Source organism: Paroedura picta, chromosome 17 (assembly GCF_049243985.1).
Source record: "Paroedura picta isolate Pp20150507F chromosome 17, Ppicta_v3.0, whole genome shotgun sequence".
NCBI classification, from domain to species: domain Eukaryota; kingdom Metazoa; phylum Chordata; class Lepidosauria; order Squamata; family Gekkonidae; genus Paroedura; species Paroedura picta.
In genome coordinates this window covers 11,856,249-11,878,507 of record NC_135385.1, presented here as the reverse complement: position 1 = coordinate 11,878,507, position 22,259 = coordinate 11,856,249, and the positions used below count along the sequence as shown (strand labels likewise).

At 49.2% G+C, this 22,259-nt stretch overlaps 1 protein-coding gene across 11 annotated transcripts in view; it reads left to right on the top strand.

Moving 5' to 3' along the window:
• The window catches only part of LOC143826983 (putative short-chain dehydrogenase/reductase family 42E member 2), a 59,366-nt gene that overhangs the window by 7,680 nt on the left and 29,427 nt on the right, over positions 1-22,259 (top strand). For 3 of the 11 annotated variants that reach the window (XM_077316079.1, XM_077316080.1, XM_077316081.1), the window contains 6 exons: positions 1,946-3,036; positions 5,613-5,729; positions 8,005-8,121; positions 12,104-12,289; positions 12,380-12,468; positions 17,671-17,810. Coding sequence is in view for 2 of the 11 variants with exons in the window: in XM_077316090.1 (XP_077172205.1) it covers positions 12,181-12,289; positions 12,380-12,468 (198 nt within the window). In the remaining 9 variants the exon portion in view is untranslated. Of the gene's footprint in view, positions 1-1,945; positions 3,037-5,536; positions 5,730-7,943; positions 8,122-12,103; positions 12,290-12,379; positions 12,469-13,659; positions 13,790-17,670; positions 17,811-19,346; positions 19,454-22,259 lie in introns of those variants that run through there. The other 8 variants (XM_077316090.1, XM_077316078.1, XM_077316083.1 and 5 more) reach the window with 7 other exon arrangements.

Below are 22,259 nucleotides of genomic sequence, written 5' to 3'. Positions count from 1 at the left end.
CAGAGGCTGCGCCAGCCCTTTTCGCCCCAAGGCTGTCCTGTCATGCCATACTGTAAATTGCCTCAGAGCCCTGACAGAGCTGGCAGGAGGCTGTAGAGTGCGCTCCCTCCCCCTCCCTCCCTTCAGACCTGCTGCAAAGGAGCCTCTGACAGGCCTTGACTGAGGGGAGGGAGCCCTTTCCAAGAGCATCACAGGGGAGCCTGAGGGCATTCCTTTTGAGGGTGGGGAACCTTCCCCTTCTGCCAAACAGCTGGCTGACAGGGAGGCCACAGAAAAGCCCCTTCTCGCTTAAAATGCTGCTCTGGCCGGGGGTTGGACACAGCCAAGCCATGGGTCTTTCTTCTTTGCAACTCTCTGCAGATTTAAGGCCTACTGCACAGCGTTATTCTGCAGACAAAACTGGATGCGGTTGCAGAGGCTCTTTTGTCTCCTCTTTCATCTGCACAACAACCCTGTGCAGTGGCCCTCAAGTCTTTCAATTCAACAACAACCTGTGTGGGAGGCCTTAAATATTTCTTCACCACAAGCCTGTCCAAAGTAGCCCTTTCTGCTTGGGGAGCTGATCTTTATATTCTGCAGATGAGCTCTGATTCCAGGAGCTCTCCAGGCCCCACCTGGAGGTTGGCTACCCCTAGGTTAGAAATATTCCTAGAAGTTTGGAGGTGGGACTTCAAAATCATACAATGCCTCAGAGTCCAGCCTTCAAAGGAGACATTTTTTTGCCTGCAGAGCTGATCATTATACTAGGGGCTTGCAGGCTTCAGTTGGCAGTGAGTGGTACAGGTGTGTCCCTCCTGGTCTATGTGCTATGGCCAGCCCTTCCCAGCAACTGTTTGTATTTCTGGGTACAGACAGACAAACCAGCATCAGTCCTTTGAGTCTGGAAAGTGCAGGAAGATCTAAATAAAGAATATTTACAGCCTGAATGTACATAGTGAACAAGTAAATGGCTGGAGATACATGGGAACTGAAGTGACTTTTTCCTACCCTTGGCCTGGCAAATAAAAAACCAGTATAGAAAACCTTACTAAGGTCAAGACTGCTGTGCACAGAGAGACTTCCTCTTAGGGTTGCCAGCTTCCATGTGAGGCTCTTTACCCCACCTCCCTCACAGGGAGTCTGCTGTGGGGAGGGAAGGGAAGACAATTGGAAACTGCTCTAAGACACCTGAGGCCTGCTGGGTCATTGCAGCCCAGGCCCAGTTCTGTCAGACCCCTCACAGCCCCACAGCCCTCACAGGTTGTCTATTGTAGGGAGACAAAGGGAAAAGGTGTTTGTAAACTGCTTGGAGACTCCTTTGGGTAGTAAACAACTGGGTACAAAATCCAGTTCTTCTTCTAAGGAGCAACCATGAAAGAAGCATGTGGCCACATAAAATTTTATCAACAGTGCAGAAATGGAGACAGAAAGCCAGGGTGAAAACCTGTGTACTGTTGACTACCCCATGTGTATTAGGGCAGGGGGACATTTTGGTGTCTGTGGCCTAATTCACACAAGAAGGGAAATGATGCAGAACTGGGAGGAATTGGTTGTCATGTAATCCCCCCCTAAGATGAGTCTCCAGTCTGAATTTTCCCTTCACATATCTGAAGACATGGCTCTAGAAAGCTCATCTGTAACCACTATGCCACAATTCCCAAAGGTCGGTCCTCTCCCATACTCAACGAACATTCCAAACCACAGGTTCTTGACACCCATCTCTCCACACCCATGGCCTCATTTGCCACCACGCCACCACAACCTCCCACACAACACACACATTCAACCCCACGCCTTTACAGACTGGATAACTCCTTCCCTTCCTCTTCCCACTGCCAAGCTCTAGCGCTCGTTGTATTCCTGGATGCCACAGGCTTTGCCCCTAGTAGTGTAAAAAAAATGTTTTTTTTGTATAAAGTGATGGTTTTCATCTGGGAATTATAATGATTCAGGTTTTTATCCTCAGAAATCCTTGAAGGCAGAGAGGCTGAGGACTAAATCACGGACCTTCTGCACATGCTCTTGGGGTCGTGCAGCAGCCCTTGGTGTTCCTAGGAGACCCCAGGGTCCAGTGGCCAAAGGAGACCTGACTGTCCGTGGGGTGGGGGATGAACGTCTTGTCCAAAGCAGCCTAAGAAATTCAGAAAAAAACAGGGAACCTTTCCAAGGCAATATGTTTCAGGTCAGCCCCCTGGCTGTGTGAATTGTTGTGATACATTGTAAATAAGTGTTTTTTTTTGTATAAAGTTTTATTTTTATCAAGTTTCTCTGTGATGCTTCCTTCTAGGATCTGTAATGATTCAGTTTTTCCTCTTAATTAACGCCGTTGAGTCCTGTTTGTCACATTTGTGCCTCTCTGCCGTGTTTCCACGGGGGATCATCCGGGAAGGGGTCAACCTCTGGACCTTCCTCCTTGCAGAGACTTCAGGACTGAAACCTCCTCGGCACCTCTCCTTGTACTGGGATGGCTTCTGGGTGCTTTAGGGAAGGGAGGAACTTTTTTGGTTCACAGATTCCCTCTGCCCAGGAACAAAACCCTCGGCCATCCTGGGTTCCCCTCCTTTGTTCTCCCCCACTGCTGCCCACACATGGCTACCACCTCCCTTGGGTGTGGCATCCAATTTACACCCTCCCCCTCCTATGGGCCCCTGAACCAATCCTTGAGATTTGAGCTATTGGAGAGGACAATTCTCAGCCAATCAGAGCTCACCAAGCCCCCCTGGCTGGGCGGGGGTGAGCGGAGTCCTTGGAAGGCCTACCCCTTAGGGGTGGCGCTCAGGGAGGGATGGGGGAACTGCCACAGCCCAGAGACAGAGAGCCAGCTTGGGGGGGCTTTCAGGATACTGACTGGGGAGAGGGGGGGCCATCAGGCACACTGGTCGGGTTGCCTAATCCAGACTGGACATCTGAAGCTTTCCTCTTCTTCCTCCTTCCCTCCAGGCTTCCATCAAGAGCTGTGAGATATGTTCAACACCGAGTGCCTTTCTTTCGAGCTGGGAAAGCTCGTTGAGCGACAGCCCCAGGGGCCACTTGCCATGTGGAGGACGATTGATTCAGGTACACCCGCCCGGCCCCCAGACACCCGTCCTGCCAGTCAGGGCAAGGAGGCTGAGAGGGACAAGAATCTGCCCTCCTCGGCCGTTCTCCCCCAGATTCCTTTCATCCATTTAACTGATTGGTTGTCCTGAAGAAACCTCATCAAGCCACGAACCTCTCAGCTCTCCAGAGCATTGGTTGCCTGGCCCTGCCAATAACCTCCTAGCCCCCTCCCACCTTCAGAGAGGCCTGGCTGGAGCCCGAAAGATCCCCCTTTTCTGCAGAGAATTCCCCTTCCCCGAATTCCTTGCTCTGAAGCCATGAGAGTTAGCACGGGCCGAGTTAGCCCTCCCAGTGAGAGGAGCACCTGGGCAGAAGATCTACCAGCCCGAGGATGCTGGGCAGGGGTGAGCGCCAGGCTGCAGCAGGGCATCCGTGCCATACAGAAGTGGCTGGCGAGGAGGACAGGGCAGGTCAGCTCCGAGACTGAATACTTGTAATACAGTGTAATATATCGTAAATAAATTTGTTTTTTAAAACAAAGGGATGTTTTTCATCTGGGCTTTGTAATTATTCAGGTTTTTGTCCTCTTAATTGCCCTTACAGACTGGACAACCCTTCCCCTTACTGCCAGACTCTAGTGCCCATTATTCTAAAAACTACAAAGTCTTCTGAGTTCCTGCCTGTGCCACAACCCTCTGCAATCACAAACCCTCATGCCCAGCCACACAACCACAACCCAAGCAACACACCCACGCATCCACATGTCCTTCCAGAATCCACAACTCCTGACTTTCACCACCCCCACACTCCGGCGCCCATTTTATTCCTGGAGACCATGAGCTTTGCCCCTAGGCCTGAATGAAAGACCTGGTGTTTTCCCAACCCTCCCTGGTTCGGTTGGAGACTGGAATGCTGAAAGTTGAGGCGAGGGTTGTAATTTCCTCTCTCCATCTCTGGCTAAAGCTGATTTTCGACCCCAGTGGTCTACTACCGTTAATTTTAGAGGATAGTTTTCAATCTAGCTACTTAGTGGCGGTTAGACGTAAGATTGAACGTCTTGGCTTTTCCTCACGTGCTTTACTTTCGGCAGGTACGGAGTCAGCTAATAAAAATGATAAAACAAAGATTTCAAGATCCTGAGCAGCAAGCAGACCTTTCTAGTTCCCCCATCTTTAGGCCACCGCTCAGTAACGGATATATTCTTTTTCCCGCCTCATGTCTTTTTACTCTGGAAAGTAATACAGAGGAGCCATTACCCTGGCTAGGTGCATGGCACTACCCTCAGCAGTATTGGAAGGGAGATATAAAAGTATCTCCCTCCCTGAGAGAACAGGCCCCTGTAATCCTGGCCAGGTAGAAGATCTTGGACACGTTTTTCTGTACTGTCCTTTCTGTGCCGAGTCCCGAGCTGAGTTCACCCACCCGAGCAAAAGTCAGGACAAACTGTAACACATCAACACAGACATCATCAATAAATTACTGTTTGTGGAATCCCCCCAAATCACTAAACCTGTTGCTAAATTTTGTTCAATAGTATGTAGAGTTCGTGGAGCTGGAAGGGTCCGGCATTGAAAAATGAAATATGTGGATCATGTTTCAGGCTCAAAGCTATTTCTGCTCTAGTTTTAATAATCCACTATACATTTTATTAAAGGTAAAGGTAAAGGTATCCCCTGTGCAAGCACCGAGTCATGTCTGACCCTTGGGGTGACGCCCTCCAGCGTTTTCATGGCAGACTCAATACGGGGTGGTTTGCCAGTGCCTTCCCCAGTCATGACCGTTTACCCCCCAGCAGCAAGCTGGGTACTCATTTTACCGACCTCGGAAGGATGGAAGGCTGAGTCGACCTTGAGCCGGCTGCTGGGATCGAACTCCCAACCTCTTGGGCAAAGCTTTCAGGCGGCTGCCTTACCACTCTGCGCCACAAGAGGCTCTTATACATTTTATTACCAAGTTTTAAAGTTGTGTTTGTATTTTAACATCATGTTTTATCTGGGATGCATTGTATAATTTCCTCTGTTTTATGTCTGGTGCAAACCGTAATAAAATTTGTATCTTTCTTTTACAACCCTTCCAAAATGACCCAACCCTACTGGATCAGTCCCAGAAGACCCAGAAGTGCTTTAGGGAGAGAGGAACATTTTTGGTTCACAGATTCCCTCTGTCCAGGAACTAAACCCTCGGCCATCCTGGGCTCCTCTCCTTTGTTCTCCCCCCCACTGCTGCCCACACATGGCTCCGGCCTCCCTTGGGCGTGGCAACCAATTTACACCCAGAAATCCCTCCCCCACCTACGGGCCCCTGAACCAATCCTTGAGATTTGAGCTATAGGAGAGGACGATTCTCAGCCAATCAGAGCTCACCAAGCCTCCCTGGCTGGGCGGGGGTGAGTGGAGTCCTTGGAAAAGGCCTACCCCTTAAGGGTGGTGCTCAGGGAGGGATAGGGGAACTGCCACAGCCCAGGGACAGAGAGCCAGCTTGGGGGGCTTTCAGGATACTGACTGGGGAGACGGGGGGCCATCAGGCACACTGGTCGGGTTGCCTAATCCAGACTGGACATCTGAAGCTTTCCTCTTCTTCCTCCTTCCCTCCAGGCTTCCATCAAGAGCTGTGAAATATGTTCAACGCCGAGTGCCTTTCTTTTGAGCTGGGAAAGCTCGTAGAGTGACAGCCCCAGGGGCCACTTGCCATGTGGAGGACGACTGATTCAGGTACACCCGCCCAGCCCCCAGACACCCGTCCTGCCAGTCAGGGCAAGGAGGCTGAGAGGGACAAGAATCTGCCCACCTCGGCCGTTCTCCCCCAGATTCCTTGCGTCCCTTTAACTGATTGGTTGTCCTGAAGAAACCTCATCAAGCCACGAACCTCTCAGCTCTCCAGAGCATTGGTTGCCTGGCCCTGCCAATAACCTCCTAGCCACCTTCCACCTTCAGAGAGGCCTGGCTGGAGCCCGAAAGATCCCCCTTTTCGGCAGAGAATTCCCCTTCCCCGAATTCCTTGCGCTGAAGCCCTGAGAGTTAGCACGGGCCGATTTAGCCCTCCCAATGAGAGGAGCACCTGGGCAGAAGATCTACCAGCCCGAGGATGCTGGGCAGGGGTGAGGGCCAGGCTGCAGCGGGGCATCCGTGCCATACAGAAGTGGCTGGCGAGGAGGACAGGGCAGGTCAGCTCCGAGACTGAATACTCGTAATACAGTGTAATATATCGTAAATAAATTTGTTTTTTAAAACAAAGGGATGTTTTTCATCTGGGCGTTGTAATTATTCAGGTTTTTGTCCTCTTAATTGCCCTTACAGACTGGACAACCCTTCCCCTTACTGCCAGACTCTAGTGCCCATTATTCTACAAACTACAAAGTCTTCCGAGTTCCTGCCTGTGCCACAACCCTCTGCAATCACAAACCCTCATGCCCAGCCACACAACCACAACCCAAGCAACACACCCATGCATCCGCATGTCCTTCCAGAATCCACAGCTCCTGACTTTCACCACCCCCACACTCCGGCGCCCATTTTATTCCTGGATACCATGAGCTTTGCCCCTAGGCCTGAATGAAAGACCTGGTGTTTTCCCAACCCTCCCTGGTTCGGTTGGAGACCGGAATGCTGAAAGTTGAGGCGAGGGTTGTAATTTCCTCTCTCCATCTCTGGCTAAAGCTGATTTTCGAACCCCAGTGGTCTACTACCGTTAATTTTAGAGGATAGTTTTCAATCTAGCTGCTTAGTGGCGGTTAGACGTAAGATTGAATGTCTTGGCTTTTCCTCACGTGCTTTACTTTCGGCAGGTACGGAGTCAGCTAATAAAAATGATAAAACAAAGATTTCAAGATCCTGAGCAGCAAGCAGACCTTTCTAGTTCCCCCATCTTTAGGCCACCGCTCAGTAATGGATATATTCTTTTTCCCGCCTCATATCTTTTTATTCTGGAAAGTAATACAGAGGAGCCATTACCCTGGCTAGGTGCATGACACTACCCTCAGCAGTATTGGAAGGGAGATATAAAAGTATCTCCCTCCCTGAGAGAACAGGCCCCTGTAATCCTGGCCAGGTAGAAGATCTTGGACACGTTTTTCTGTACTGTCCTTTCTGTGCCGAGTCCCGAGCTGAGTTCATCCACCCGAGCAAAAGTCAGGACAAACTGTAACACATCAACACAGACATCATCAATAAATTACTGTTTGCGGAATCCCCCCAAATCACTAAACCTGTTGCTAAATTTTGTTCAATAGTATGTAGAGTTCGTGGAGCTGGTAGGGGCCGCCATGAAAAATGAAACATGTGGATCTTGTTTCAGGCTCAAAGCTATTTCTGCTCTAGTTTTAAAAATCCACTATACATTTTATTACCAAGTTTTAAAGTTGTGTTTGTATTTTAACATCATGTTTTATCTGGGATGCATTGTATAATTTCCTCTGTTTTATGTCTGGTGCAAACCGTAATAAGATTTGTATCTTTCTTTTACAACCCTTCCAAAATGACAAAACCCTACTGGATCAGACCCAGAAGACCCAGAAGTGCTTTAGGGAGAGAGGAACTTTTTTGGTTCACAGATTCCCTCTGTCCAAGAACAAAACCCTCGGCCATCCTGGGTTCCCCTCCTTTGTTCTCCCTCACTGCTGCCCACACATGGCTCCGGCCTCCCTTGGGCGTGGCAACCAATTTACATCCAGAAATCCCTCCTCCATCTACGGGCCCCTGAACCAATCCTTGAGATTTGAGCTATTGGAGAGGACAATTCTCAGCCAATCAGAGCTCACCAAGCCCCCCTGGCTGGGCGGGGATGAGCGGAGTCCTTGGAAGGCCTACCCCTTAGGGGTGGCGCTCAGGGAGGGATGGGGGAACTGCCACAGCCCAGAGACAGAGAGCCAGCTTGGGGGGGCTTTCAGGATACTGACTGGGGAGACGGGGGGCCATCAGGCACACTGGTCGGGTTGCCTAATCCAGACTGGAGATCTGAAGCTTTCCTCTTCTTCCTCCTTCCCTCCAGGCTTCCATCAAGAGCTGTGAGATATGTTCAACACCGAGTGCCTTTCTTTCGAGCTGGGAAAGCTCGTCGAGCGACAGCCCCAGGGGCCACTTGCCACGTGGAGGTCGACTGATTCAGGTACACCCGCCCAGCCCCCAGACACCCGTCCTGCCAGTCAGGGCAAGGAGGCTGAGAGGGACAAGAATCTGCCCTCCTCGGCCGTTCTCCCCCAGATTCCTTTCGTCCCTTTAACTGATTGGTTGTCCTGAAGAAACCTCATCAAGCCACGAACCTCTCAGCTCTCCAGAGCATTGGTTGCCTGGCCCTGCCAATAACCTCCTAGCCCCCTCCCACCTTCAGAGAGGCCTGGCTGGAGCCCGAAAGATCCCCCTTTTCTGCAGAGAATTCCCCTTCCCCGAATTCCTTGCTCTGAAGCCATGAGAGTTAGCACGGGCCGATTTAGCCCTCCCAATGAGAGGAGCACCTGGGCAGAAGATCTACCAGCCCGAGGAGGCTGGGCAGGGGTGAGGGCCAGGCTGCAGCGGGGCATCCGTGCCATACAGAAGTGGCTGGCGAGGAGGACAGGGCAGGCCAGCTCCGAGACTGAATACTTGTAATACAGTGTAATATATCGTAAATAAATTTGTTTTTTAAAACAAAGGGATGTTTTTCATCTGGGCTTTCTAATTATTCAGGTTTTTGTCCTCTTAATTGCCCTTACAGACTGGACAACCCTTCCCCTTACTGCCAGACTCTAGTGCCCATTATTCTAAAAACTACAAAGTCTTCTGAGTTCCTGCCTGTGCCACAACCCTCTGCAATCACAAACCCTCATGCCCAGCCACACAACCACAACCCAAGCAACACACCCATGCATCCACATGTCCTTCCAGAATCCACAACTCCTGACTTTCACCACCCCCACACTCCGGCGCCCATTTTATTCCTGGAGACCATGAGCTTTGCCCCTAGGCCTGAATGAAAGACCTGGTGTTTTCCCAACCCTCCCTGGTTCGGTTGGAGACTGGAATGCTGAAAGTTGAGGCGAGGGTTGTAATTTCCTCTCTCCATCTCTGGCTAAAGCTGATTTTCGACCCCAGTGGTCTACTACCGTTAATTTTAGAGGATAGTTTTCAATCTAGCTGCTTAGTGGCGGTTAGACGTAAGATTGAATGTCTTGGCTTTTCCTCACGTGCTTTACTTTCGGCAGGTACGGACTCAGCTAATAAAAATGATAAAACAAAGATTTCAAGATCCTGAGCAGCAAGCAGACCTTTCTAGTTCCCCCATCTTTAGGCCACCGCTCAGTAACGGATATATTCTTTTTCCCGCCTCATGTCTTTTTACTCTGGAAAGTAATACAGAGGAGCCATTACCCTGGCTAGGTGCATGGCACTACCGTCAGCAGTATTGGAAGGGAGATATAAAAGTATCTCCCTCCCTGAGAGAACAGGCCCCTGTAATTCTGGCCAGGTAGAAGATCTTGGACACGTTTTTCTGTACTGTCCTTTCTGTGCCGAGTCCCGAGCTGAGTTCATCCACCCGAGCAAAAGTCAGGACAAACTGTAACACATCAACACAGACATCATCAATAAATTACTGTTTGTGGAATCCCCCCAAATCACTAAACCTGTTGCTAAATTTTGTTCAATAGTATGTAGAGTTCGTGGAGCTGGTAGGGACCGCCATGAAAAATGAAATATGTGGATCTTGTTTCAGGCTCAAAGCTATTTCTGCTCTAGTTTTAATAATCCACTATACATTTTATTACCAAGTTTTAAAGTTGTATTTGTATTTTAACATCATGTTTTATCTGGGATGCATTGTATAATTTCCTCTGTTTTATGTCTGGTGCAAACCGTAATAAGATTTGTATCTTTCTTTTACAACACTTCCAAAATGACCCAACCCTACTGGATCAGACCCAGAAGACCCAGAAGTGCTTTAGGGAGAGAGAAACTTTTTTGGTTCACAGATTCCCTCTGCCCAGGAACTAAACCCTCGGCCATCCTGGGCTCATCTCCTTCGTTCTCCCTCCACTGCAGCCCACACATGGCTCCGGCCTCCCTTGGGCGTGGCAACGAATTTACACCCAGAAATCCCTCCCCCACCTACGGGCCCCTAAACCAATCCTTGAGATTTGAGCTATTGGAGAGGACGATTCTCAGCCAATCAGAGCTCACCAAGCCCCCCTGGCTGGTCGGGGGTGAGCGGAGTCCTTGGAAAAAGCCTACCCCTTAGGGGTGGTGCTCAGGGAGGGGTGGGGGAACTGCCAATGGCCAGGGACAGAGAGCCAGCTTGGGGGGCTTTCAGGATACTGATAGGGGAGCCGAGGGGCCATTAGGCTCACTGTTAGGGTTGTCTAATCCAGATTGGAGATTTCGAGTGAAGACTGGGGAGAGGGGGTGTAAGGCTGTGCAACCCCGTTCCTCGAGTCTGTCCGTTGTTAGTGCTGAAATGGCTCAACGTCCACCCCAGACCTGAGAGAAGAGGCCAACTTCCTTTGTGGTGAATTGGAAACCACTTCTTCTCCTTTCAGGAAGCAGGGGAGGAAAAGAGTGGGTGACATCTGGCTTGCGAGGACAAAGAAAGCCCATGTCGGGTTTATTTTCATTTCGGTTTCAAGAAGTAAGGTTGGTTTAGTGGTAAAGAGAGGCAACCGCTAGCCTGGCGAGCCACGTTTGATTCCCAGTTCCTCCAGGTGCAGTCAGCCGGGTGACTCCCGAAGTCCGGGGCTATTCAAAGGGGGGTTTAGACTTGGGTTTAGTAGGGGCAGCCCGTGCGGCAGGAGTTTCCCCCCGACTGGCAGCGGGGCAGAGTGGAGGGAAACTCCACCTCCTGAATTGTTTATTTTGCTTTTGCTTTCCGTTCCTGTGTGTTGCAATAAAGAAGTTTTGTTCCGCAGCTCCTGCGAGTAGATTTATCCCCCTCTCCCCGATTACAAAAACGAATCTCTGGGCTTCTTCTGGGATCTTAGCTGAAACCAGGCTTTCCTGGGGGCTCCCTCCCAGTCCTCACACTTCTGCATTTGAAAGCTGGAGCCGCTTCTACAGGGGCCTGGCTTGCCCACGTGTTGGAAGTAGGAATTGTAGTCCATGAACATCTGGAGGACCACAGGTCGACTACCCCTGCCCTAGAGGAAGGTTACCTTGCTGGTCCTTTTGATACCAGTGAACCCTAGATTTATGTCTTTAAATATAAGGTAGTGTGTTGAAGACTTAACGTTGCAAGTATCCTTGGAAAAACCAATTAAGAAATACTACACTATAATCATAAGTTCACTGATGAAGTAAAATGAGAACGAGGCTAATTGTACCCAGGAACTCGTTCTGTCGTTTGAAGAAAGTTTTTGCCGTCGCCAGCTTGAAAATTACATTTTCCTGGCTACTCTACTTACCCAGTGCTTCCAGCACACCTCCGAATTTGCTAGCTTTCCCCCCTTAGGGGTGGAAGGCCATCCCCCTTCGCTATTACCACTGCCATGCCCTGCAAACAAAAAAGCAACACTCTGCTTTGGACTAAAACTGAAATGAAGGGAGAAGAAGGAGAAGGAGTTGGTTCTTATATGGCACTTTTCTCTACCCGAAGGAGTCTCAAAACGGCTTAAAGTTGCCTTCCCTTTCCTCTCCCCACAACAGACACCCTGTGGGGTGGGTGAGGCCGAGAGAGCCCTGAGATTACTGAAGAAGAAGATCTGGTATTTATATGCCACTTTTCTCTACCTGAAGGAGTCTCAAAACGACTTACAGTCGCCTTTCCTCTCCCCACAACAGACACCCTGTGGGGTGGGTGAGGCCGAGAGAGCCCTGAGATTACTGAAGAAGAAGAGCTGGTACTTATATGCCACTTTTCTCTACCTGAAGGAGTCTCAAAACGACTTACAGTCGCCTTCCCTTTCCTCTCCCCACAACAGACACCCTGTGGGGTGGGTGAGGCTGAGAGAGCCCTGATATTCCTGCTCGGTCAGAACAGTTTTATCAGTGCTGTGGGGAGCCCAAGGTCACCCAGCTGGCTGCATGTGGGGGAGCGCAGAATCGAACCCAGCATGCCAGATTAGAAGTCCGCACTCCTAACCACTCCACCAAACCGGCTCTAATATTTTCAAATGTTTCACCTTCAGAGGAATAGCCAGAAACCTTTGACTGCTGAGGAAGGAACAAGTTATTCCAGTGAAGTACTGCAGCGTTGCGTGTGGAAATGTTTGGTTGCCCTCTGGCAGATGTGATGGGGCTCCAGGCAGAAGAAGCACAGCACCTTGAAGCAGAGTCCAGCCCTCCTTGGCCTGTGGCCCAGACAGGAGTCACAGGTAAAGATCTCGCTCCTTTCTCTGTCTCTGTCTTTGCCGCACAGAGAAAATGAAATACGCCAATAAACATAATCTTTGGGATTCTCTCAGACCCACGGAGGAGAGGCCACACAGGCACCTGGAGCTTTGATCCCGGAACAGGTTCGATCCCGGGACATCTAAAAAACCAAAGAATAAAGGTAGGAATTTTTTTTTAAATTTCAGAACTGGACTGGGGCACTGCAGTGGAGTGGGGAGATGTTGCATTGCTCGGACGCTTGCTAGTCAAAGGCTTACGCAACAAGATCTCTTATGAGATCTTCCTTGCCAAGTTTGGAGATCTCTGCAGTGACCCTCTTTAGCAGGATTCCACATCCCGTCCCCCCGGATGCCCAGAGATGATGCAGCCCCAAGTTTCGTCCAGAAATCCAGAATTCTCTGCTTAGCCCAGCCAGTGTGGCATGGTTGCATTTTGTCTGCATTCAAATGGCCAGTTTTTGTTAGAATCACGTCCCTAGATTGAGACCCCATTTTGAGAGCTCTTCCAGGGCCTTCCTCCCGATTCTTGGGGTTGCCTTACAGTCCGATCGCGCCAAACAGAAAACTTCCACCCCCAGCCGCAAAGTCTCTGCCTGTGGAAGAGACACAGAATCAGCAGTTGATTAATTGTGCTAACCGTCAACCCACCAACCAGGGGCATATTCATTGTAGGCAAAGCTAGTCAGGTAGAAACGATAAATGTATGCTGGGAATTTTATGGTCTGCCTGCAGAACGCAAGGGAATCGCCATTAGGTAACGCAGCAAATTGCCTGGCATAAAGCAAATATTCAAATGGAACATTTTGGCCAAAGAAAACTTTGCCTTGCAAATATTTCAGTCATTCCAAAAGAGAAAACGCCTCACAAGAATGGTTTTTCTTTTCCCAGTGTCCTGGATTTCCACATGGCCTGTGGGAAAAATTTAAAAATCACCCGGGAATCCTAGAATCATAGAATAACAGAGTTGGAAGGGACCTCCTGGGTCATCTAGTCCAACCCCCTGCACTATGCAGGACAATCCCAACCCTCTCGCTCCTCCACTGTCCCCTGCCACCCCCTTGAGCCTTCACAGAATCAGCCACTTGGTCAGATGGCTCTCCAGCCTCTGTAAAAACTTCCAAAGATGGAGAACCCACCACCTCCCAAGGAAGCCTGTTGCACTGAGGAACTGCTCTGACTGTCAGGAACTTCTTCCGGATATTTAGACGGAATTTCTTTTGAATTAATTTCTTCCCATTGGTTCTGGTCCGTCCCCCAATGTCATTGCATTTATTTTATCCCTCACTCAGCACCCCCAATGTGCCTGGGAGAAGACCCAGAGAGTGTCTGTCATGGAATCCTAGAATCCGAGTGTTGGAAGGGGCCAGGCAGGCCATCTAGTCCACCCCCTTCCCAATGCAGAATCAGCCTAAAGCATCTGTCTGTCGGTCTATGGAGCCTCACTTCCTCTTTTTCATTTTATGTTCACAACACCCCTGTGAGGTAGGTGAGGCTGAAAAAGCGTGGCTGGCCTACAGTCACCAAATACGTTTCATCACAGAGTACAGTCAAACCCAGGTTTCCCAGATTCTTGTCTGCCATCTAAAATTCGACACCGAGGAGACAACAAAGAGGAGAACGTGCATAAATTGGGGGGAAGGTGAGACGTCACTGAGATTTCGGGGCAAAACTAATACCATCCATAGGATTTCCTGGCTTTAAGTAGTAGTAGGTGGGGTCAACCTGGAAGCAAATCAATTAATCAAAATATCTCCACCTTAGGAATTTACTTTCTTTGTTCCTCCCATATGCAATTTCAACCCAAGCTTTTATTAACTCTTCATCCCAAGGAGCTCAGGGGGCAAAATTCATGGTCTCTACCCCCAATTTTTGTCTCTGTCACATTCCCCTTGAGTAGTGGTTCTCGGTCTAGGGGTCGAGCCCCCTTTGGCGGTCGAATGACCCTTTCACAGGTGTTGTGGCAGGGCAAGCAGCTTAGCCGGGCTGGGGCAGCATCCACACAACAGCCTTGCGGGGTAGATCGAGAGAAAGCATCCGTCTGTCAAGATCAGCATGGTGGGACAAGAGGCAGAACTGAACTGAGAAACCCTGGGGGAAAAAAAACAATTTATATACAATCATGAACCATGGATCTTCATGCCTTTGGTCAGTTTGGTTTCATTTCTGTGAAAGAACCCTTGCCTAATTTTATGGTTGGGAGTCACCACAACATGAGGAACTGTATTAAAGGGTTGCGTCATTAGGAAAGTTGAAAACCGCTGCCCTTGGGGCAAATTAGGCTAAGAGGTTATAACAGGCCAATGGTCAGCCAATGGTCACTCTTGGAGAAGTTTGGATCTGAACTCAAGTTTCTCCATTCTGATACTCTGGGGCTTCTTTTAATAGGGACCCCCCCACCCAGGAAGAATAATATCCACACAAAGCAATTGTACTGATTGTACTGAGAGGTGTTTAAAGTTTTAACGTTTTGTACTGAGATGAGTTTTAAAGGCTTTACCTTTTTTAATGTTATTCATGTTCATTAACTTATATTTTACTCTTGGATAGTGTAGTTTCCCGCCATCTGAGAGGGCAGGATCAATAATCAATAATCAATAACATGGCCAGTGATGGGCCTGCAGGGGGTGGGAAGGGGGGAATGGACACAGCTATGCTTCCCAGCCGTATTCTGCAGGATCGCATCAGTACTGGGGTTTCTCAAAGAATGAAGAATGTTTTAGGGACTTCCCAGCCATAAAAAGGTTGAAAAAGGGTGCACTGACCCCTGCGCCATATAGACTTTCTGTACTGAGAAAGCTGGTCTTATGGAACGATTTCCGTAACCAGGAGATCTGCAATCCTCCCTGTTCAAACCGTCTTATCTGAACAGCGCTGAGTGGGATGGGCCTTCCATGGTCTCCCCCCTGCTTTGGGCCAGTGATTTTGGACTTCTTCCAGCTCCTGAGAAGGCATTTACCTCACGTCGAGGCCAAATTCAGATCTAGATCCCTCCCTGCCTCTGGCAGGATTTTAAGGTCTTGTTGTTGTTATGTGCGAAGTCGTGTCCGACCCATCGCGACCCCATGGACAATGATCCTCCAGGCCCTCCTGTCCTCTACCATTCCCTGGAGTCCATTTAAGTTTGCACCTACTGCTTCAGTGACTCCATCCATCCACCTCATTCTCTGTCGTCCCCTTCTTCTTTTGCCCTCGATCACTCCCAGCTTTAGGCTCTTCTCCAGGGAGTCCTTCCTTCTCATGAGGTGGCCAAAATATTTGAGTTTCATCTTCAGGATCTGGCCTTCTAAAGAGCAGTCAGGGCTGATCTCCTCTAGGACTGACCGGTTTGTTCGCCTTGCAGTCCAAGGGACTCGCATATTGAAAAAAGCATCTGAACTCAATTTCACAACGTTCTTAAAATCTCATCTGTGGGTTGTGTGGGGTGGTGGCCAAGGGTGTGGATTAATATCTGGCAGCCCCAGTCTGAATCCGCATTCGTGACATGACTGTGATGGTGGGCCAGTCGTCGTCTTCCGGCCTAACCGATCTCCCTGGGTTTTTGGGATGAGGAGAACAGCATAAGCCACATTGGATCCCCACTGGGAAGAAAGATGGGGCAGAAGGAATTAAATGCATCGAATTATTAGTCGTCGTCCCCCCACCCCCGATCTGCCCTTCTTCCAAGGAACTCACAGCGTTTCCTGCATTCTGCAGCGGGTTGAACTGGATGGTCCCAGAGTTTCCTTCCAGCTCTATGATTCGATGGTTCTACGTGCCCGTTCTCCCTTTCCCATTTGTCCCCACAATCCCCCTGTGATGTAGGCTGGGCTCACAGCCCAAGGTCACCCAGCAAACTACTCAAGGTCACCCAACAAACTTCTCATGGGGACTTGAATCCAGGTCTCATCAGACACTAAACCACCACCACTCTGCTTTGGCTGTCCAATGACGGCAGGTCATCCTGCTCGTCCCTACATCAGGGGCGGCCAAATGGTGGCTCTCCCGTTGTCCATGAACTACAATTCCCATGACCCCCCCACAGTCTGGCCACCCCTGGTCAAACCCTCTGACCACTTTCCTGCTGGTGCTATTCAAAAGTTGGTTCATGTTTATTTTTTTCAAGGCGGGTGGGGAACTGTGATTCCAGTGCTGAAGACAAAACAGAAACTCACTGGCATCTGCCAGCAGTCAAAACCAGCGATCACTTTAATGTTCAACGTTCCCAGTTGCCAGGGTGTGAAGAGCAGATTAAAGCAATAACCTCCTGCAAGGAAGAGTCCCCGAGGTGTTCTTGGGCTGCCTGAGGAGAGCTTACAGAGTGCTGAAGGGAGCAGCAGTTTCACAAGGGCTGCAGACGGATTCTTTCCGCTCAATAAAAACGTCACTAAGCCATCGTGCCTTTGGGGTGGCGAGGGGCACAGTGACAGGGATTTTAAAAACCATTGCTTGTGGGAACCGGTCCAAACTGAAGTTCCATAGGGACAAATGTAAAGTTCTGCATGTAAGTAGGAAAAACTATCTAGACCAATATAGGATGGGGGAGACTTGTCTTGGCAGTAGCAGTGCGAAAAGGATCTAGGAGTCTTGGTAGACCACACGTTGAACATGAGTCAGCAGTGGGACTCGGTGGCTAAAAAGGCAAATGGGATTTGGGGCTGTATCAAAGGGAGTATCGTGTCCAGATCACGGGAGGTGAAGGTACCGCTTTACTCTGCTCTGGTTCGGCCACACTTGGAGTCCTGTGTTCAGTTATGGGCACCCCAGTTGAAGAGGGATGTAGACAAACTGGAGCGTGTCCAGAGGAGGGCAACAAAGAAGGTGAGGGGTTTGGAGAACAAGACGTATGAAGAAAGGTTGGGGGAGCTTGGTCTGTTTAGCCTAGAGAGGAGATGACTGAGAGGGGATCTGATCACCATCTTCAAGTATTCAAAAGGCTGCCATATGGAGGATGGAGCAGAATTGTTCTCTCTTGCCCCAGAGGGACAGACCAGAACCAATGGGATGAAATTAATTCAAAAGAAATTCTGTTAAAACCTCCGGAAGAAATTCCTGACAGTCAGAGTGGTTTCTCAGTGGAACAGACTTCCTCGGGAGGTGGTGGGTTCTCCATCTTTGGAGATTTTTAAACAGAGGCTAGGTAGCCATCTGACGGAGAGGCTAATTCTGTGTAGGCAAAAGGGTGGCAGGTTACTGTAGATGAGCAATAGGGATGTCAGTGTCCTGCATAGTGCAGGGGGTTGGACTAGATGACCCAGGAGGTCCCTTCCAAGTCTGTGATTCTATGATTCTATGTCTCAGTTTGCTGGATGTCTCTCACCTTAGCAGGAGATGTGGTAAGACCCACGGGGAGAATGTCTGTCTGTCTGTCTGTCTGTCATCTACAGAAGACCGTCGCATGGGCAGATAAGGCGCTGGTAGCCTCGCCTGGCATGGGTTGAAAATCTGTTGTGCTTAGGATTGCGACTGGAGTTTCTGACTGCGGACACCTTTTATCTTCAGACCAGCCCTGGAGACCAAGTTGGAGGTTTATGTTAATTATTTAGATTGTTAATGGCCTGCTCTATTGCATTGTATCGCTTTGGAAAGGTTTGCTGTATTGCTATGAGCAAGTTTATTATAGCGTTTGAGACCAATGATTTCATATTTTGGCATGTTTTTGGCGGTTTCATATTTTGGCATGACACTGTATCGCTAGTAAATATTTATGACTGAGCCTTCCCCAGAAACCAGGGACCTTAGCATCTTCCTGAGAAACACTGCCCGAGAAACACTTTCAAAACATTGGTCTGGAATTTTGCAACTGCAGAGCCCCAGCAGGGCTTTTTTGCAATTGGCTTCCCTTTTTTTCTTTTTATCGGAAAACAATCTAATTCAGAAGAACTAGTCGGCTGAAGAGGCTTTAAGCCGACTCTCCCTCACAGGGTTGTTGTGAGGATAAGCTGGGGGAGAGCTGTCGATGAGATCCTTGGAAGAAGAGCAGGGTGAAAATGTAACCGACGGGTAGCAATAAACAGGGTCTCACTGGCCACTTGGCCAAGCCGGTGGCTGAAAGTGGAGGGAATGGAGAACGGACAGGGAGGTGTGAGACATGGAGATAAGTCAAACATTGCTCAGGGTGGATTCCCCACATTTGCTTGGGTTGTATTCAGATGCCATGGATGATTTAAGCCACGGGTGGCCAACCTGTGGCTCTCCAGATGTCTATGGACTACAGTTCCCATGATCCCTGCCAGCGCATGTAGGGGTCATGGGAATTGTAGTCCGTGGACATCTGGAGAGCCACCGTTTGGCCACCCTGAGCTGGGAGTTGGCCTAGATATCCTTCCAACTCTATGATTCTAGGATTCTGTTGATCTCTCTCCCTTTGCTGCTGTTGCTGCGTCACTTCTGCTGATTTTCTGAGCCAAGCAGACTCTCATCCACAACACCTGAAGCTTTCATTCTTTAAGGGGACACAAGATGGCATAGCTTTGAAAACAGACCCCAGGGAAGCGCTCCAATTCTGGGGTTACCAATCCCGGGACAGAGATTTGTTTATTCATTTGATTTTTACACTGCCCATCCTGGCAAACTGTCATCAGCGCACCAGGAGAAAATGAATATTTTGGAGTGTAGACTCCGAAACATTATGCTACATAGAAGTATCTCCTTTTTCCAAACAATATCCTCTTGAAGTTCCACCTCCCAAATCTCCTGATGTTTCCCATTTTGGAACTAACAACCCTGAGATCTCCTGGGATTACAACTGATCTCAAGACAACAGAACAGACAAAGTTACCCTGAACAAAACAGCTGTTTTGGAAGGTGGACTCCATAGCATGAAATTGCTGAAATTGTACCCCCTGCTAACCCCTGACCTCCTCGGGCTTCACTCCAAAAATCCAGGTAGAACCAACCTGGAGTATAAGAGATACTGGGCAACTCCATGAAGTCCAGTAGAATACCTGAAAGTTTCTTCTCTTCATTTGGGCAAAGTCATCCACACTTTAGGTCATGCCTCCAGGCAGGGCTATGCAAATTTCTCTATGCCTTCCTGGCCACCTCCACAATGGCATCTTACCAGCTCACAAACTACATCAAACATCTTTATTCACTGTATAACTAAATCTCAGCATATGAGGTGGGAACGTAGATGACTTCGCCGCGCTGAAAAGAAGAAAGCATCAGGTAGGTCTAGTGTTTCAGTCTCCTTCAGTCAAGGAAGTTACCCTACTGGTTATGTAACCAAGCTGTAGGGTAACTGCTATGTAAATGGGTGGGATACCTGCTATGTAAAAAAGTCCAAAATCTGCAAGGAGAACCCTTTCCTCAATAGCAGCATCTAGAGCAGATTTTTTCAACAGGGGTTTCATGAGACCCCAGGGTTTCTTGACAGTCCTGGAAGGGTTTGAAGATTAGATGGGAGTTAATTGATTTTAATATATATTTTTAAATTTAAAAACGAGTGATATGACCATATATGGTTCAATTCCTGGACTTCTGTGAAGTAAACAAACTTGCTCTGAACTTTGAGAAGTCAAAAATTGTGGGTTTTGGAAAGCTTTGGAGACCTCTTAAAAGGAATGTAAGAGGTAACAACGTTGAACAAGTTAAAAGCTTCAAATACTTGGGAATATTTTTTCACCATAATGCAAATTGGGCTACATAGAGGAAATATGCAATCACACCTGCAAAAACTAGTGCCCTGGCAATTACACGTTTCTTCTACACCAGTGGTAACCAGTACGTGCCAGCAGCCCTCAAAGTATTCAGTGGGAAACTAAGTGCCCAATTGCTCTATGGCATCCCTATTTGGATCAACACTTTTAACCAAGCAGTCGAAAGTCTCCAATCGGTCTTCCTTCGTAAAATCCTTGGGACCCCGAACTGTGTCTCTTACGCAGTCCTGTGTCTAGAAACCAGCCAAAGACTATTGGAAACCAGAGCCTGGTTGTTAACAATCAAGTTCTGGCTTCGCATTCATTTTAGATCTGACCCCAATAGTCTAATTTCCCTCATGCTATCTGAACATGAGTAATCTACTTGGGTAAGGTGAGGGGAAAATGAGGGGAAAATGAAATCTATAGAAATCTCTTTAGACTCCTTGGATCTGGTATCTGAAAAGACTGCATTTGATTCAATTAAACGCAGACTGTTAGACATAGAACTGCAGGAATTTAGCAGTAAAGCTAGAAACGTTTGCTCGCCATTGAGCTTGGGGATCTCGCCAAGCTCTCAGCCCCTAGCTGCGTCCTTCTACCATCTAATCATCCCACAACAGCGTAGAGCACTCATGTTAGCTAGAACTAATGCTCTACCTTCTGCTGTTCTATATGGGAGATTTCAACAGATCCCATATTCAGCTAGGTTGTGCCCATGTGGACAATGCTGTATAGCAGTGGTCCCCAACCTTTTTATCACCAGGGACCACTCATCGCCGGGGACCACTCACCGGGGACCACTCAACGCCTTTTACTGAGGCCCGTGGGGGGGGGTAGTTTACTCCTCTACTCTCAACCACTGCCCTAACGCTCTCTGATCGCTATGGTAATGTTTAAACATCCCTTCAAAATAAGATACAGACACGCCACAACAAAGGAGTGATGGGAGACAATGACACCCGAAGTGTGTTGTAAAGGGCCGGGGGGGATGAAGTAAAGGGCCGGGAGGGAGAAGGTGTCCTTCAGGGCCCACCTCCAATTAGTCGGACCACATGTGGTCCGCAGCCCACAGGTTGGGGATCGCTACTGTATAGAATCAATTACACACGTCTTCTTCCATTGTCCATTTTTCCTCGATCCGAGCTAAATTTCTTAACTCGCTGCTGTGTAAAAGAGAATTGCATTCGGATGAACGAAAGACTCAGTTTCTTTTGACATCCCAGAACCCTGATATAATTGAACCAGTGGCAAAGTTTTTATATCTTGCCATGAGAAATCGTGAATGGATTATGTCCTACCCTAAAGCACGATCTTTGCCTTTGTTTTCTCTAGCAGTGGATCCTTTGGCACTTTCCCTTCTTATATTGTACTTTTATACGCTATTAAAGGCTTGTTGTTGTTGTTATGCCCATATATGGTTAGGTTGACCTGCCCTCCCCTTCCCAAACTGGCCAGTGATAGGCCGGGGGTGGGTGGAAGGGGAGGGACTCTGCTCATAAAAATCCTTGCTGGACGAGGCTCATTGCACATGGCAGCAACTGGAGACCAGAGTGGTAAGTACTTTCCTTTGAACTTTACCGCTTTGGGGGTGGAGGCAGAAGGCACTTCCCTGCCTCGGCCATATTCTTGGCCCTGGGCCGTTTGGTGGGGGTGATGGAGTGCTTTCCACCCAGCCCCCTCCCACACTGCAGCCACTCCACCTTCGGGTGGGAACGGAGAGCTGAGCTGTGCCTTCTTGGGTGCAATTCTGTTCCCTTCCGGCCACTCTTGGGGAAGTTAGAGGGATAGACAGGAGGGAGGCTTGGCCCATTGAGAGACTGCATATTAAAATAATTACGAGCCATGCGGGGGGTGGGAAGTTGTTTGTGACGAGCCAGACGGTTTTTGTTCGCAAAACTTGGCCCTATTTTTTTCATTGATTGCGGGAGAGAAACAGGAAGCCCAGGGGCAGCACAGGTATGAGTAGATTGGGGGAGGGGGCATCGCTGCGGCTTTTGCCCTGAAAACAGGAGCGGCCCCCTGCAGTGCACAAGAAAGAGGGTCTAAATCCCCACCCCCCGCAGCCCAATTTCTCCTTTTCCCTCTAGGCCTGGACAAGTCGAGGAAAGTAGTACAGAGGCTCATGGCCGCTCCTTGTGAGCCAGCCTGGCTGAGCCCTACAACTGCAGCAGCCAGTCAAGGCTGCGTGGAGCTTGGCCAAGGGGAAGACAGGCAGGCAAGTGTCAAGGCCAGGAAGCCCCCCCCCCCCCCAGACAGAGCAGCTTGGCTTTGGTTGTAGGGGGGTGACTGAGACTTGCCCCAGTCCTATTCTTTGCCCAACAGAGTAGGTAGCT